At 40.8% G+C, this 19,398-nt stretch overlaps 1 protein-coding gene across 1 annotated transcript; it reads right to left on the reverse strand.

The window, feature by feature from the left end:
• Nucleotides 1-248: 248 nt before the first annotated feature.
• On the reverse strand, nt 249-18,969 carry LOC310802184 (two pore channel protein 2-like; the record flags this gene model as incomplete). Its single annotated transcript, XM_083666478.1, has 25 exons — nt 249-327; nt 931-1,022; nt 1,323-1,404; nt 1,518-1,600; nt 1,950-2,055; nt 2,312-2,385; nt 2,503-2,574; nt 2,839-2,938; nt 12,560-12,609; nt 12,759-12,887; nt 13,200-13,259; nt 13,872-13,991; nt 14,356-14,442; nt 15,089-15,170; nt 15,468-15,577; nt 15,757-15,821; nt 16,191-16,256; nt 16,593-16,692; nt 16,940-17,012; nt 17,328-17,434; nt 17,591-17,707; nt 17,913-18,090; nt 18,483-18,559; nt 18,687-18,739; nt 18,882-18,969. The coding sequence occupies 25 exons, from the start codon at nt 18,967-18,969 to the stop codon at nt 249-251; spliced, it is 2,250 nt and encodes a 749-aa protein (XP_083522604.1).
• Nucleotides 18,970-19,398: the final 429 nt, after the last annotated feature.

Raw genomic sequence — 19,398 nt, forward strand, 5'->3', positions numbered from 1 at the left:
TATCTATCTGACTCATTAAATACAGCAATATTATACAGTGTATACAAACTCATTCTATTTTCCTAGGGAATGTATGCACAAGCAAATTCACAGAAACACAAGCAATGCAAGCTGAACTGGCAGTTGTCAAGCACACTTTAAATAAAATTGCCACTGCATTTGATTTATGTCAGAAAACTCCAACTTGGAAACACACGCAGAAGTGAGGAACAGGGGATTAGAGAAGCCTATTTCTGTTATCTGTGACATCACATAGTCAGATGGAGGTGTGGGTGCTGGTGGAGTTTAGTGACAACCTCCTCTTCAGTTGGCTCTAGCATCTGTCCTCTGCAAACCAGAGAGGAGACTCTTAAAAGACATACGGCACATAACCTGTGTATGCCCTTCATTTCTGAATTGACAAAGTTGGCAGCAGAGGTTTTCACTTTGCGTATGCCAAGCAGATACTTTCTGTAAGCAGAAGATCCTGTGCTGAATGGGAATCAAATTAACAGCAGTGTCTGATGGGATAGCTAAGCTCTGCCAAATATCCAGCAAATGTTGCAGCAGCCAATCATGAAGCTAATTAATTGGCATAATGCAAGCCCAAAACATTCCTCTATCTAGGCTAACTCAATAGCAAAACCCAACTATAACGCCAAACAATGCAAAGCAGTAGTAATAGCAAAACAACAAAGCACAAGCGAAATAATAAAAGGTATTATGCTTAATTGCTCATTTATCTAACAAGAGGCAGCACAAAGTCAACGTTTCAGCGTCTTGCCTTGGTCAAGGGCAGCGCCAAAACGTATGTAAAGCCAAAAGAAGACTCCAAGCCAAAGCTAGGTTAGACAGACATGTACTGTCCTACCTGGAGAGCCAAAGCTAAAGCCAGTTCATATACAGCAGATCAGTGTTAGGTCAGTGTTGTATTGTGTTGTGTTGTCCTACCTGAACATGAGCTGGATGGTGGTCTCCAGGTCAGTTCTCTCTACACCAGACACTGAGCACTCATGGCACCTGTCCCACTTGTAGATGAAGTTCTGAGTGAAATATATGTAAAAAGGTTCAAGAAAATGACATCAACAGGTGAGTACTGTATACAGTATGGATGTTTGCATCTGTTTGTTCGAATGTATTGGTGTGATGTCAAATTGTGGTTTATTATCCTTTAAACGGTTATATATTTCTGGCATTGTGTACATCCTTGTATCTTTACTGTTCATCATCTGATCACATCCTTTCATCTGATCACATGGTTGAAGAAGCCTGTAAACAAACAGAACGCCATAGAAAAGACGAATCATAGAACAAGCCGGTATAATAACAGTAAGATACCGTACCTCCAGGATCAGAGCCACAAACAGGTTGACCCACATGATAGAGGAGGTGAGCCACCAGGCAATGAAGTACAGTTTGGACCACCTAGACAGGAGGACACCATTAAATCAACGTATTTCATCCCAGACATTCAAAATGTACATTTTACTGAGAAACATAACGACACACTGTACACACAAGTACACTGACTGACATACTCAGTGGTGTATCTGGAGTAGACATCCAGGAAGACGTTCCAGTTGTTCACCACCATGATGTTGTAGAGGAGGACCAGGGCCGACTGAGAACACAGGGAACATTAACGCTGTACATGTAGTAATCATATTAATAATCATAATGTCAATAATACAAATACAACTAATGTATTGCATTTATATAGTGCTTTCCTAGACACCCAAAGCTCTCACATGGTATGGAGGACTCACCTCATCACTACCAACACTACCAATCCACCTCAGTAAGTCATCATTTTTTTTACTTCTAGGTCATTCAATACCAGTAATATTTATGGAAAAATTAATGAAAGTAGCTTATATCAATTAACACAAATATGTATTACCAGATGTTTTTATATTTATGTTACATTCAACATAAACCATCTGAAGAGGGTTAGACTATAGGATACTCACTGCAAAGTCATCAAAGTTGTTTGGCCAATAGCCAAGCTGTTCATATGAGCCACATTCTACTGTGATGTGGGTGGTCATCTTCATCACACTGGGGATGGAAGGCCCACTGCAACACACAATACATAAATACAACTGTAGTTATGCTTATTCAATGTGTTCACATACCCAGTAGCTAGTATGGTGGATGGTAAAGCCTCTTGTATACCAGTGGAGAACTGTACTGTACTGTACTAAACGTGTCTGCTAAACAGCATATACTGTACTGTCAATGCCTATCCTGAACTTGACCACCAACATATCTAGGTCTAGTAGTCAAAGTAGAAGATGAGTTTTTGATTCATTGATCCTGGATTTTCTCATACCTCACATTAGCAGGCGCTGTGATGGCTCCTTCAAACAGCCATACCCCCAGCACAGCAAACACATAATACACCACCTTCAAAGACACACATTTACTGTCATACTCAGTCAACAGACACTGTAATCAAAGTGAGACTAAATTGAGAGGAGGTTGTGAAAGAGATGAAGAGGGCTAAGAAGTTGAATGTCTCACCGCTAATATACCAGCAAAGGCTCTGAGGTTCTTCACCAGGTCTACCAAGGTGCTGGCTACAAGGGCCATCAGCTATAGAGGAACATGAAGACAACATTACAGTGGAAAAATACCACAAGTAATAATAACAACAGGCATGTTATCATTATAGAATCAATATGAGCATACTGAATCATTTTGTTGCACCAAGATGTTATCACTTAAACTTTGTTATATTTAAATGTTGATATCATTTATTTATCCTTTATTTACACAGGTAAGTCCCATTGAAAATGTGGCAGAAACAAAAAGCAATGCAACAAGATGTCATCACTTCATCCTTGTCCAAGCTGTCACCTTGATGTTGGGGATGATCCTGAGAAAGCGGAACACAATCAGCATGTTGATCAGGCGGACCATCTCCCATAGTGACAATATACCTTGATGGGCTGGGTTCCTGACACACACACACACACACACACACACACACACACACACACACACACACACACACACACACACACACACAAGCTGTGAAATCAGTACACAGGGTACAGCAGCGTTTCTCTCTCAACTCTCAACTCTACTGTTGCACAGTGTTGGACTTTTTTGCCCCATTCCAGCACTAACACACCAGATTCAACTCATCAAGATAGTGCTGACAAAGCAAGAGTATTATTTACAGGTCACATTGCTGTAAGGACACAGTGTGCACAACCACCACTAGAGGTCAGCTTGGCAACACAGCCTCACTGAGGTAACCTGACACAGCCTGCAGGCAGGAATGTCACATATTCATGACGTCAGGGGCGGAGAGCTAAACTTAAAGACTACGTTTACACTCCTTACAACTGGCTCGTTGGTCTAGGGGTATGATTCTCGCTTTGGGTGCGAGAGGTCCCGGGTTCAAATCCCGGACGAGCCCTTCTTTTAAGCATTATAAATAGTCTACACAGGTAAACATTCCTTTACCTGTGTGAGTGTAGTTGGTGAAGCATCAACAACAGTAATAGGGGCTACAGGCCATGGCAAGATGTGACACAGGCAGAGAAAGGGATAATAAATGACCTCTGCCCACATCTTTGTATCAACAAGGTCACGATACAGATGTTTACCTGCACCAGCCAATGAGGTCACATATTACATTTGCACTGTCTCCACGACATTTCCAATTCCATTATATTTCAGCATATTTCGTAATGGACAATTGATGAAGCATATAAAACGGTAATAAGGTCTATAGGCCATGACTTGCTGTGACATAGCCAGGGATATGTTCATAAGTTACCACAGAAGACAACTATTGTACAATGATGTCTCAAACACAGATAAACGTACTGATACATCTGGCACTCGAGCAACAGGACAGCAAAAAGATGAAACATCACTAACCCTAGATTCTCAAACACAGGCTAATGTGGTAGAGATTGGATTCAAAACCCAAGTCTACAGTTAATAGGTGGCTATTTAGTCTGGGGGTATGAATCTCGCTTAGGGTGCATGAGGTCCAAATCCCTGATAAGCCCTCCTTTAGATAACTAAAAGTAGACAGAGAAATAATTGCACAAAATGTGCACTTCAAGGCTAAAATTAAAGACTGTGTTGACACTCCTTACAACTGGCTCGTTGGTCTAGGGGTATGATTCTCGCTTTGGGTGCGAGAGGTCCCGGGTTCAAATCCCGGACGAGCCCTTCTTTAGACAATTAAAAGTATACAGGAAAAAAATTACAATACATGTGCAAGAACACAAGATTGTAGTTGACAACAAACATGTAGACAATAGGTCTACACTGACTGTGACACAGCCAGAGAAAGGCCTCATAAGCTCCACTGTAGACTACTATTATGATGTAACACCTCCCAGATGTGTACCATCAACAGCCAATGAGGTCACACATTGCATTCGCACCCCCTCCAATTTGACATTTCCACACCAGCAATGATATAGTGTATTATATGTCAGGGTTTTAATAAGCATATTTTGGTTATGGACAATTGATGAAGCATATCAAACAGTAATAAGGACTATAGGCCATGGCTAGCCAAAGAATGTCCTTATAAGTTACCAATAAAGACAACTAATGTACTATGATGACTCAAACTCAGATAACCTTACTGATACATCTGGCACTCTAGCAACAGAACAGCATAAGATGTCACATCACTAACCCGAGAGTCTCAAACACAGGCTAATGTGGTAGAGGCGGGAATCAAACCCCAAGTCTACAGTTAATAGGTGGCTCGTTGGTCTAGGGGTTTGATTCTGGCTTTGGGTGCTTTAGATAACCAAAAATATACTTAGAAATAATGACACAATGTGTGCCCTTCAAGGTTAAAATTGAAGGAACATATACACCAAACATGGAGCCAAGAAATCATGGCTCACTGTGACGAGTCAAAGAAAGGGCTCATAAGCTCCACTGTAGATGATAAAACTTATCATAGGCCACTGATAGAGCTTTTCCATGTAGTTGTTCTTTTTCAGATGTATTAGAAAGTGTTCTAGACGACCACAAGAGGGCAGAACAGTTCTAAACAAAGACATGCCACATCACTACTTTCAGAGGTTCACACAGATGTGGAAGAGGAGGATGTTTGAATGCTGGGTTTGGTCTGTGAAGGCAGGCTCGTTGGTCTAGGGGTATGATTCTCGCTTAGGGTGCGAGAGGTCCCGGGTTCAAATCCCGGACGAGCCCTTCTTTTGAGCACTGCTGTATAAGTATAGTTGGGAAATAACTGCAATACCTGTGAAGTTGACACAGCCTATTCAACAGACATAGTGCTTAGTGCTTATTAGAGACACGTTTCCTCGTTTTTTGCCTTATTTTTTACTTGGCAATTTAAGTAGTCTAAACATTTCTAGACAAGAAACCCAAAGTGGTGCCTCAACAATGAGTGGGGGAGTAATAGGGTACTTTACAAGTTAACAATGAAATGATGGCCTCCAAATCAAAGGTGTGAATTGCCATTCCCAATCCCATAGATGAAAACATTGGGGTGCTAATAGCTTTAACCGAGCTTCCTTTACTTGGCTACATGACACTCTAGCTTTAACTTCTTGTCATTGGTCTGATATATAGAAATGCAAATCATTATTTTCTAAAATAAGTTGTCAACGAAAGCATTAGTGCATTCATCTGTTCAGCCCTTACATTGTTTGAGAGTACCACTAGAGGGCAGTCTAATAGCAGAAGAGCTCTGAGCAGACATGGAGGGTTTAAACACTGAGTTACCAGCTTACAGGCAGGCTCGTTGGTCTAGGGGTATGATTCTCGCTTAGGGTGCGAGAGGTCCCGGGTTCAAATCCCGGACGAGCCCTCCTTTAGAGAACTAAAAGGGGAATAATTACAATACATGTGCTTCTCATGGTTATCGTTGACAACAAACATATAGACAATAGGTCTACACTGACTGTGACACAGCCAGAGAAAGGCCTCATTAGCTCCACTGTAGACTACTATTACATCACAACCTTGAGAGGTTCACGCAGATGTGGAAGAGGATTGAATGCTGGGTTCAGCCTGTCAAGGCAGGCTCGTTGGTCTAGGGGTATGATTCTCGCTTAGGGTGCGAGAGGTCCCGGGTTCAAATCCCGGACGAGCCCTTCTTTTGAGCACTGCTGTATAAGTGTAGTTGGGAAATAAATGCAATACTACTGCCTGTGAAGTTGACAGCCTATTCAACAGACATAGTGCTTTTCTCAACTGTTAGAAACAAGTTTCCTTGTGTCCTACTGAAAACGAGCATGTAAGAAATTAGATGTAAATTACTCATCTGCTCAATCAACCATATCATAGACTACTGACAGAACAAGCCATATAGTTTTGTTTTCACATATAAAACAACATTTGAGAGTATCACTAGAGGGCAGTGTAATAGCAGAAGTGCTCTGAGCAGAGACATGCCATATCACAATCACAGGTAAGTGTGGGTTCAAACACAGTCCTGATGGGACAGACAGTGGGCCTTAGAAACTGAGATTGCAAACAGCAGGCAGGCTCGTTGGTCTAGGGGTATGATTCTCGCTTTGGGTGCGAGAGGTCCCGGGTTCAAATCCCGGACGAGCCCTTCTTTTGAGAACTAAAAGTATACAGGGGAATCATTACAATACATGTGCTTCTCAAGGTTATCGTTGACAACAAATACGTAGAAAATAGGTCTACACTGACTGTGACACAGTCAAAGAAAGGGCTCATAAGCTCCACTGTAGACGATAAAACTTATCATAGGCCACTGATAGAGCTTTTCCATGTAGTTTTACCTGTACTTTTATAGATGTATTAGAAAGTGTTCTAGACTACCACAAGAGGGCAGAACAGTTCTAAACAAAGACATGCCACATCACTACTTTCAGAGGTTCACACAGATGTGGAAGAGGAGGGTGTATGAATGCTGGGTTTGGCCTTTGAAGGCAGGCTCGTTGGTCTAGGGGTATGATTCTCGCTTAGGGTGCGAGAGGTCCCGGGTTCAAATCCCGGACGAGCCCTTCTTTTGAGCACTGCTGTATAAGTATAGTTGGGAAATAATTGCAATACTACTGCCTGTGAAGTTGACAGCCTATTCAACAGACATAATGCTTTTCTCAACAGTTAGAAACAAGTTTCCTTGCGTCCTACTGAAAACGAGCTTGTAAGAAATTAGATGTAAATGACTGTCGTCTGCTCAATCAACCATATCATAGACTACTGACAGAACATCCATGTAGTTTTGTTTTCACATATAAAACAACATTTGAGAGTATCACTAGAGGGCAGTGTAATAGCAGAAGTGCTCTGAGCAGAGACATGCCATATCACAATCACAGGTAAGTGTGGGTTCAAACACAGTCCTGATGGGACAGACAGTGGGCCTTAAAAACTGAGTTTGCAATCAACAGGCAGGCTCGTTGGTCTAGGGGTATGATTCTCGCTTTGGGTGCGAGAGGTCCCGGGTTCAAATCCCGGACGAGCCCTGGTTGTCTATGTTTTAAGTAGTTGATTCAGGTAAATAATTCCTTTACCTTTGTGAGTTAGGTTGATGGAGCAAAAAAACAGTAACTATAGCTGCAAGCCGCCATGACCACAATGTGTTTCGAGTGACTGATACAGGGTTCAGTGTATCCTGTCACTTTGAAAAGTCTGAGAAATGCTCATGATGTATTCTGTTGTGTTTTCAATGTTGCAGCAGAATTTAAACATCTTGTTTTCCAAAGCTGTTTAGCAGATCTGCATGAAAAATATACATGATCTATTGACAAAGGTCATTCCATTTAATTAGATTAGCTAAAACAACATGGCCGCTATGAGCCAAAAACTCAGAATAGCGCCACCCTGTGGTCAAGCCCAAACATATTCTATGGGTTAGGTGAACACATACCCCTGACCATCTGTGCCAAATTTCATGACTCTACGTCAAACAGATCAAGAGACATAAATATGTGCTTGTTCTAACGCCACCATGTGACAGATCAGAATATGACTGCACGTGTTTGGTCCTGAGAGGGTTTGACATATGTTTGCCAAGTTGGGTCGTGATGCACCCCACCATGTCTGATTTCTAATCATGTAAATTATAGGACACACCAAAGTTCATTTGTTCAGAGCGGCCATGTTGTTTGAGCTTTTTGGCCGAATGATTTTGTGTTGATAGAACATGGTCCACAGATGCTATATATGAATTGCATGCAGATTGGCCAAGTGGTTGCAGAGAAGATGTCATTTTAGGGATTTTCACAAAATTCTAAATGGCAGAAAATCTATTATGGTGAAAGTTATGGGTCCTTGAGGCCAATGTGTAAAGTTGCATGTTCTTATGCCTTACCAGGTAAAAGTGATTTGCATTACATTTGAAAAAAGGCGGATGCAGGAGAATAATAATAACACCAATAATTACAATACGGTTCAACAGTAAACATTATTTTAAAGGACTGGGAAAATGACTGTGACTTAAAATCTGCCGTGTTTGACCTGAAACCTATAAAGCATGTTTAATTGTCGCCTGATGATGAAATAACTTGCACTTCTGTCTTTCCTAAAATACAACACTGCCCCTTTAAGACCTCAGTCAGACCTCAGCCAGCCAGTGTGTCTATCTTGTGTCAAACAGCACAAACACAGCTGCAAGTTAGTTGACCTACAAAATATGAAATCTGTAGTTTTTCATTTAGTTAATCAGGTCTTACCTTATATACAAGTCTAAACTAATTCAGAGATTCCTAACTTTGAATTCTCTCCCTTCCTCTACTATTGGCTTTCAGGTTTCAGCTGCTGTGCAGCTAGTCGTGCTAACAGCTTGTGCTGAAGAAATAAGTGCCTTGAAACTGTGCTTCATACCTGCCAAAAAAAATAACTTTTTTTTTTTAAATAAATCATTTCATTTAGGGGCCATATGCCATCACCTACTTCGCCCATGCTTTGGACTGGCCCAATCAAAAAACAATGTATTAACCATATGAATAATTTATTATCATTATTTGTTTGTTTTTTTAAGTGAAGCGGGGCATCTGTTAAACAATTAATCAACCCTAGAATCTCAAACACAGGCTTATGTGGTAGTGAGGGTATTCAGTCCCTATGTATACATCTGGCTCGTTGGTCTAGGGGTATGATTCTCGCTTAGGGTGCGAGAGGTCCCGGGTTCAAATCCCGGACGAGCCCTCCTTTAGAAAACTAAAAGTATACAGGGCAATAATTACAGTACATGTAAAGGTTAGAGTTGACAACAAACACATAGAAAATAGATCGACACTGACTGTGACACAGCCAGAGAAACGGCTGTGGTTTTACCTATACTTTTTCAGATCTATTAGAAAGTGTTCTAGACTACCACAAGAGGGCAGAACAGTTCTAAACAAAGACATGCCACATCACAACCTTGAGAGGTTCACACAGATGTGGAAGAGGAGGGTGTATGAATGCTGGGTTTGGTCTGTGAAGGCAGGCTCGTTGGTCTAGGGGTATGATTCTCGCTTAGGGTGCGAGAGGTCCCGGGTTCAAATCCCGGACGAGCCCTTCTTTTGAGCACTGCTGTATAAGTATAGTTGGGAACTAATTGCAATACTACTGCCTGTGAAGTTGACAGCCTATTCAACAGACATAGTGCTTTTCTCAACTGTTAGAAACAAGTTTCCTTGTGTCCTACTGAAAACGAGCTTGTAAGAAATTAGATGTAAATGACTGTCGTCTGCTCAATCAACCATATCATAGACTACTGACAGAACATCCATGTAGTTTTGTTTTCACATATAAAACAACATTTGAGAGTATCACTAGAGGGCAGTGTAATAGCAGAAGTGCTCTGAGCAGAGACATGCCATATCACAATCACAGGTAAGTGTGGGTTCAAACACAGTCCTGATGGGACAGACAGTGGGCCTTAAAAACGGAGTTTGCAACAAACAGGCAGGCTCGTTGGTCTAGGGGTATGATTCTCGCTTTGGGTGCGAGAGGTCCCGGGTTCAAATCCCGGACGAGCCCTTCTTTTGAGAACTAAAAGTATACAGGGGAATCATTACAATACATGTGCTTCTCAAGGTTATCGTTGACAACAAATGCATAGAAAATAGGTCTACACTGACTGTGACACAGTCAAAGAAAGGGCTCATAAGCTCCACTGTAGACGATAAAACTTATCATAGGCCACTGATAGAGCTTTTCCATGTAGTTTTACCTATACTTTTTCAGATGTATTAGAAAGTGTTCTAGACTACCACAAGAGGGCAGAACACTTCTAACCAAAGACATGCCACATCACAACCTTGAGAGGTTCACACAGTTGTGGAAGAGGAGGGTGTATGAATGCTGGGTTTGGTCTGTGAAGGCAGGCTCGTTGGTCTAGGGGTATGATTCTCGCTTAGGGTGCGAGAGGTCCCGGGTTCAAATCCCGGACGAGCCCTTCTTTTGAGCACTGCTATATAAGTATATTTGGGAAATAACTGCAATACTACTGCCTGTGAAGTTGACACAGCCTATTCAACAGACATAATAACCCAAAGTGGTGCCTCAACAATGAGTGGGGGAGTAATAGGGTACTTTACAAGTTAACAATGAAATGATGGCCTCCAAATCAAAGGTGTGAATTGCCATTCCCAATCCCATAGATGAAAACATTGGGGTGCTAATAGCTTTAACCGAGCTTCCTTTACTTGGCTACATGACACTCTAGCTTTAACTTCTTGTCATTGGTCTGATATTTTGAAATGCAAATCATTATTTTCTAAAATAAGTTGTCAACGAAAGCATTAGTGCATTCATCTGTTCACCCCTTACATTGTTTGAGAGTACCACTAGAGGGCAGTCTAATAGCAGAAGAGCTCTGAGCAGACATGCCACATCACTAACACTGTAGGTTCAAACACAGCCCTAATGGGACAGGAGGAGGGTTTAAACACTGAGCCTACAGGCAGGCTCGTTGGTCTAGGGGTATGATTCTCGCTTTGGGTGCGAGAGGTCCCGGGTTCAAATCCCGGACGAGCCCTTCTTTTGAGTATAAGTAGTAATTCCTATAATAGTAATTTTGTAAAAGTGAAGTTGAGCATATACATCAGTAATAAGGATTATCGGCCATGGCTAGAAGTTACCACAGAAGACAACTAGTGTATGATGAGGACTCAAACACGTATAACCTTATTGATACATCTGGCACTCTAGCAACAGAACAGCGCAAAGATGCCACATCCCTAACCCTGTCAGCTCAAACACAGGTCTTAAAGGTAGGTTTTAGAGAGGGGACTTAAACCAAGTTTGTCTAGACTTTAAGCAGGCTTGTTGGTCAAGGGGTATGATTATAGTTTCGTTCCAAGGTTTTCATTTTGGACAAGCCCTTCTCTAGAGCACTAGAACCACTGGTATACAGGGAAATAATTACTTATAAATACTTGTGCTCATGAAGCTTAAAGTATACAGTCGAAAATAATAGACCACAGCTGGGATTCTGTGACACAGCTGGGCTCATACTCTACCAGAGTACTACAATACACTGTACTACACCCTATCATAGGTCACTGACAGACCTGTTCTGCTGCACAGTGCCTCTGGAATGCTTATGTTTGAAGAGCCTCTGGGCTCTTTTTTTTTGCTGTGAAGTGCTCTCAGTATGCGATAGAGGCGCTATACAAATAAAAAGCACTGTTATTATTATTATTATTTATTTTTTTATTGTTTGAGACAACTACTAGAGGGCAGTTAAAGAAAAAAGACATGCCACATCACTCCTTTTAGATGGTCACACACAGCAGCTTCAAGCAGGCTCGTTGGTCTAGGGGTATGATTCTCGCTTAGGGTGCGAGAGGTCCCGGGTTCAAATCCCGGACGAGCCCTTCTTTTGAGCACTGCTGTATAAGCATAGTTGGGAAATAATTGCAATGCTCCTGCCTGTGAAGTTGAGACAGCCTATTCAACAGACATAGTGATAATAGACCATTTCTGGGATTCTGACAGTCAGAAAAAGGGCTATTCAAGCTACCACTGGTCTACTATGATACAATCAGGACTCAAAGGTAGGTCTAACCGACGTCTGCTCCATAAACCTTATCATAGACCACTGACAGAGCTTCTCCATGTAGTTTTGTTTTCAGATATAAAACACTGTTTGAGAGTACCACTAGGGGGCAGTGTAATAGCAGAAGAGCTCTGAGCAGACATGCCACATCACTAGGTTCAAACACAGGCCTGGTGGGACAGAGAGGAGGGTTTAAACACTGGGTTTCTAGTATTCAGTCAGGCTCGTTGGTCTAGGGGTATGATTCTCGCTTAGGGTGCGAGAGGTCCCGGGTTCAAATCCCGGACGAGCCCTCCTTTTAGGGTAATAAAAAGTATACAAAGCAATAATTTTGGTTATGTGTATACTTGTACTATGAGGATTGATGGCTGGGTAGAAAGTCTGCTTCATAGTAACAGTGTTGCTTTATAGTGACGGGGCTGCAGGATTCTGTTTGCATTGGTACGACTAACAGTGTTTGCTCATGACTTGTTGTGTCAAGGAAGTGGTTCAGGGATAGGGTTATTTAGGGTTATGGCCACTGATAAGTCATTAGTTCACAAGTACAAGTACCTTAGTGTAAAATCAAAGATAAGATACAATAAAGTGAGATAATCTTACCACTTTGAAAATGGTAGCCTGTAGGTGGCAAATATGGATATCTGTAGACCCTTTGGTAAAACAGATACAACAGAATATCAAGTATAGCATAAATAAATACAAATAAGATCTTTATCTAAATCTTCACACTTATTTGAAAAAGTGTGTTTTTAATATTGCTCTAAATCAATACTATTACAGTTCAGTCGGGTGCGCCTACCAGCAAAAGAACCGTGAGAGAACCATCAAAGATGTTACTCCCATACGAAAGATATCCTCTGCAGCCAAACGCTGTAATCTTCAGTCCCATCTCCAGCAGGTAGTAGACTATGAAGAAACAGTTGATTGTCTGAAACACAGAGGAGAGTAACTCTGTCAATAATATGGAGACATGGACATACATTACAGACCCTCACCAGCCATAGCTCAATGTACTACTAAGTGATTCAGTGGGTGCATTCACTACTGTACTTGCTGTACATTCTTTGTCTAAGTTGTAAACTGTACCAATATGGTCTTGACCATGGAAAGATCATGGTAATTTTAAATGCAAGTGTTATATGTTCACTGTGACTTTCCATGTATACCTCAATTTGACTAAAATGATCAAAATAATATCTTGGTCGTAGAACAAGAACGTAAAACAATTCCCATTGATTACCTCTAAATAGTAGTCATCCCGCTCAGACAGCATCTTCTCCGAATCATTCACCAGGATTATCTGGGCAACAATAAAGTTGTGTTTAAATGTAAAATCTAAACAACGGGATATCATAATGTCTAACATCAGGAGCAAGATTATTCAGACATCCACTCTTTATCTCACTCACTCACACTCATTCCATATCTGATGTCAACTTGTTGAATAGTCACAGTTCCTACAAACAGGCATTAGATGGCAGTGTTGAAGCAGTTTCACTGAGCATGCAACAGCTTGACCTAAGGAATGTCATATGCGTGGGGATGGGAGGAATCTTATCTCTAGGTTTCTGACCCCAAACAGTGGCTCGTTGGTCTAGGGGTATGATTCTCGCTTAGGGTGCGAGAGGTCCCGGGTTCAAATCCCGGACGAGCCCTCCTTTTGTAGTAAGGGGAGTAACATTTCAATCAGTATGATTGAGTGTTTGTCTACCATGCATAAATGTATTAACAGTACATGGATACCAAAGCTTAGTGAGTGTATTCACATAAGTCTATTTCTACAGTTAGAATGAGGATAAGAGTATTTAAGTATTGTGGGTTTTTTTTCTATAGTAGACTCATAAGGAGGTCTTATGAGGAGAGTGCTACCATAGGGAACCAACCAGTCACTTCCTCATCATGATGAACTTACACTGATGCAGAGAAGGTTGGCCAGAGCCACCACATTCCCCACCACGGTGACATAATGTTGGCAGAAGACCAATTGGACCCTCTGCAGTAACCTAGAGGAGTACTCAGGCAATGGAGGATGCTACAATAGAAAACAAAAACAAAATATGTTGAGGTAAAATATTAGAGGTTAGAAACATTGCTAGACTAGACGTTACCAACAATGAATACATTTTTATTTAAAAACAAATGAGATTAAAACAGAAATAGACCATGCTTGAAAAGGCTTCTTTGGTCAAATTGTCAGCATGTCTTCCCTGTGAATACAGTGTCTTCGGAAAGTATGGTAAATGACCACATTTGGGCCCAGATAAATAATTTACATAAACTTTATAACATCTATAAAGGGGGAAATTCAGAGTTTGAGTGAAGATGTTTGTTTTATCCTCTGTTTCATTATTATTTTTTACAAAAACTGCTTAAAAAACTGCTTTGTTTTAGACTACCTCTTTGATTCTGTCCTTGTCCAGTTCATCAAATAACCTCTGGAAGGCCTCCCTTGGAATGGAGCCACTGAATGATTGGCAGGCTTTCTGAGGGAATCAGAGGTTGATATACACTCACCCAACACTTTATTAGGAACACCTGTACACCTTCTCATGGTGGAGGTGGTGTAATGGTGTGAGGAATGTTTTCTTGGCACACTTTGGGTCTGTTAATACCAATCAATCATCGCTTGAATGCCACAGCCTAATTGAGTATTGTTGCTGACCATGTGCATCCCTTCATGGCCACAATTTACCCATCTTCTAATGGCTACTTGCAGCATGATAATGCACCATGTCACAAAGCAAAAGTCGTCTCAAACTGGTTTCATGAACATGACAATGAGTTCAGTGTTCTTCAGTGGCTTTCCCAGTCACCAGATCTAAATCCTATAGAACACCTTTGGGATGTGGTAGAACAGGAGATTCACAGCTTGAAAGTGCACCTGAAAAATCATCATGTCATCATGGACCAGAATCTCAAAGGAATGTTTCCAACATCTTGTGGAATCAACGCCACAAAGAATTGAGGCTGTTTTGAGAGCAAAGGGAGGCCCTACCCAGTATTAGTATAGTGTTCCTAATAAAGTGTTTGGTGAATGTACTACAGTACACTGTTGTTTAGACAGACCATATGCATCATATTTGAGGACAAAAACACTGTAATCATGTGACTTGGTTTTGTGTGTCTCACCTTTATGATGGTTCTTCTGTAGTAGTCAATCATCTGTACTCTCTTCATCACCTTCAGGACTGACTTCAGCAGAATGCACTCACTGGATGGGGAAGACATACAGTATATTTACATACATATATACAGTATATGCATACATATCCTTTAATACATCCAATATGCAAAACGTTCACCTCTGCAGCCATGGCCTAATAATCACTACTGTGGCCGCTAAACACCTTCTTTTGAAGAACATTTGAGAGTTCATAAAACAGAAGCTGAACATAATACAACTGAATTTGCGCACAGTGCCAATTTCTATGAAAATACAGTGCATTTACAAGACCCTGCTTTGAGGGTTAAATAGACATGTTTAACAATAACCCTAATCTTCACTTACACTATTTCCTCCTCAGGGAAGGCACACTCCTGGATCATCTGACAGTGCAGCAGCTCAAAGGCTGCTCTGATGCCCATACGCCTCCTCAGGATGGACGTCTGGATCGACATCTGCAGAACGGGGGCTTATCTTCAACAACGGGGGCTTATCTTCAAACTGCCTTATTGACGATAGTTACGTTTCCTATCAATCTATTTACCTAGTTTAAATTCTGTACACTTACCTATATCAAAATGTTTCTGAAATTGACGTTCTGTTGACAACTAGTGACAACTAGTGACCAACTCACCACTAAGTATCCTCTGAACTGGTTGTATATGATGGCAGTCAACAGGTTCATCAGGAAGTAGGTTCCTGTATTACAGTGACAAGTTAATTAAGCGTGTATAGAACATACAAATCAAATATTGACTCAACAATGGGACTATTTGCAAACAATTTACCTTTTATACTGAATCAAATCATAATATGTGTGCTGTACACCTACAATCAAATCAAGCAGGGGTCAATTTCCAGAAAGCTTTGTAGCTTTCATAGTACTTAATTTCTCCCGCCAACCGAGCCGCAAAATAAAATAAATGCTTGCAGGTCAATCTTCTGTGTGAACAAAGACATTTATTACAGTAATTGCAGAACTTTGTTGGTCCAGGGGATTGAGGGGAGAAGAGATAAAGTACTACTTTAGTTGCAAAGCGTTCGGGGAAACAGGCCCCAGGGTCTTACCAAAGCCGCTGAAGAGAATGAAGAAGGCAGAGAAGCCTCTGTTTAGGGAGTATGCTGGGGTCATCACTTCATAGCATAGAGAAAAGGCAAGGTTTAGATGAACTGATCCATTCTGACTATGTATAGAACTGATTTAGGTTCTAGCTCTGGCCTTGAACCACAACTCCATTGTTGTTTACTTACAGTCAATATAGAGAGCTAGAATGGCAGTAGGTAAACTACAATGACTGCAGACATTGCGTGTGTACATATTAGGTGTGTCAATTCTAAATTAGAACGTCTCTATAAAGAGCAATAAAAATACAAGTCAAAGTAAATAACAATAACTGTGAGTAAACAAGGATGGTGTTGTGCTACAGGTCTCGGCCCAGAGTATATACTGTACTATAACTACAGCCTTACCGTCAGGATTGTTGGCTGTTGTGAGAAGCACCAATAATGATGTCAGAGACTGAGGGAGGTTCCTGAAGTAGGACTCCCATTCCTTGTTCTTCTCTGGATCCTAGGGGCAAAGACAACTGCCACTAACATGGAAACATTTACATTTGAGCAGATTGAAATGCCAAAAAAATGTCTTCAATTACACCCTTAAATAGTAACTGCCATTGATGTATTTGCTCTCAAATATGAAAACACCTTTAAAACATATTGTCACTCATACAATACAATATCATGGCTGTGTTATTGATAAACAGATAGGCCTCTGGGTGATTATTATTATTATTATTATTATTATTATTATTATGTACCTCTCCCTTTGCAAACAGCAGCATGCCAAACATGGTGAAGAGACACAGGTGGACAACCACTAGTAGTATTACACTGGAGGGAGAGAGAGAAAATCAAACTTATGTACCGGGCACCAACAAATGGCCTCATGCACTGCAGCCCTCACTTGTTTTACTTCTGTATTGGCTTACTGTAAAACACTAACTAAAAATGTATATGAAGTGTGTAAACAATGTAAAGCCACAATCTACTATGACATACATATCATTAGATGTGTCACATAATCATCATCACTAGACTATAGCTTTTAGAAGATGTATTGTACTGTAAACTGTCCATGTACTGTAGGTGTGTGGCCCTGTCTTACAAAATGTTCTGACAATGTTTGGTATAATCAACTGTTGCTACCTTGTGATCTCTGGTAGCGTTCTTTTGATGCATTTCAAGGTTTTCTTCATCAGAGATGAATTTTGAAGGAGGAAGAAAGGCCGAAGAAGTTTTCTGATTCTTAAATTCTACGGTACAAACAATGCAGAATATCAGGACCCAAAAAACAAAAGACATCTTTATATCCTGAAACACAAACCCAATTACATGATCAATTGTAACAGCCAAATATGCCAAACATAGGAAAGAAGAGACAGAGCATAATGTGATCTGACATTTCTTACCCCTTCACAAGTCATACTCAGGGATAACGTCCAATCAATGACGGACACTGAGATGACGACCATGTAGCCAATCAGCCACTTGCATTTCATAAACTCCTCCCGACCAATCAAGTAAAACTACAAATAAAGTTAACATGAATCACTATAACAAATAGGCTACAGATCCATAATACATGGAAACGTATTATGTCATACCCACTCTGATTAACTTGACATTGACTGAGAAATGTATACAAGAGCTGCATGACCATAGTATTAAACGATCAACAGCTATCTAATGACATCGTTGGTGGTTAACTTGGAACACAATGTGGGTCTATACCTTAGTAATAAGGTCAAGGGCAAAGACAAACAGGCAGATAATCTCTACGCCCTCTGTCAAGCCACATGGTGGCTCCCAGACCGTCTGTTTGTACCGCAGGTCAGAGGTCACAGAGAAGGAGGAGGGCCTCTCAATGAAGGCCAGAGCCAAGATGACAGTGATGACCACATTCAACCCCCTGTGAAAACACAGATAAATACAGAGTCACACTGTACATTATAGTGTTATAATAACTGTGATATATGTAAGTACGGTGTCACAAGTAAATACTTACAGTTTACATACATGTACCATTCCTACTTAGGGCTATGGGTAAGGTTATGCTTGAAAAGAGTAATTTATGCAACTCTGTAACGCTCCCCTGTGATTTGCAGGGAAATTAAAGAGAATGTAAGGAGAAGAGGGCATGTCAGCAGGGCATGGGCTGGATTCAAACCCATGCTGACGGATGCGTATTTTAAGAATAATTTCACAGTAATAGGAGCACTGTGACAGAGATAAAAACAGTCTGTTATAGGCATAAACCAACACGGTGGACCAATGGACACTGATTTCATTGTGCTCCTTTACCATTGCCAGACCCTGGAGTAGTACCATCTGTACAATCGAATTGATCTTGAATCCATGCGGTGGTTGATAGATCGATACTACAAAACAACATAAGAAATTAGCTGAGATGAGTTGACAAACAAGATAATGCACTCATTTTCTGACAAAACAAAATTCTGTATTCCAAACGTAGCAAATGTTGGAAGATGAAAAAGTTATTCATACATGTATGGCATCTTCTATGAGTACAACTGCTTGTTGAATGTACAGCTCTTCATCTACGTGACAGGGAATAGAAGTTAGCATTAAATGACAGAATATTTTAAGATGACAACACAAAAGCACCATGGGGTTCAATTTAATTATTCAGAGAGGGGTTGGGGTGCAAGACAGAAAGAGTTTCAGAGTGCACTGAGTTACCATGTTCCTCTGTCACCCAGCTAGAAAGCCTTGCTCTTGAACCTCCAGGTATGCCTCCAGCTAGCAGAGGGAAACTCTCTTCGTCCATCATCAAATAGGTGCTACCTGTTGACATACACTAAATCACCTGGATGACTGAAAATATAACTGACATAGTAAACAGTACTTTCCCCATTCAGTCTTGAATGCCTTGAAAGTCAACTCTGATAACCATGCAAACATATTACAGATTTAGTATCACTATCACTTATCATATTGTGATCTGAAAACAAATGTTTATCCCAGAAATAAACTCGACATGGGCTTAATTATCATCTTGATTTTATTTCGCCAGTTAACATGTGACAAAAATCGTGGTAGGCCGAAGGGAGAGAGCTCTGCTATGAGCTCTGTTATTTCATCTATGAATATAGTTTATTCATAGTTTATTCCTACCTTAGAGTGGATTCATCTCGACAAAGTTATTCTCGCAGGTGAAACCTTTATATTATTATTTTTTCTGTTGAGAAATATAGTC

Source organism: Argentina silus (genome assembly GCF_951799395.1).
Source record: "Argentina silus genome assembly, chromosome: 3".
In the NCBI taxonomy this organism is placed as follows: Eukaryota; Metazoa; Chordata; class Actinopteri; order Argentiniformes; family Argentinidae; genus Argentina; species Argentina silus.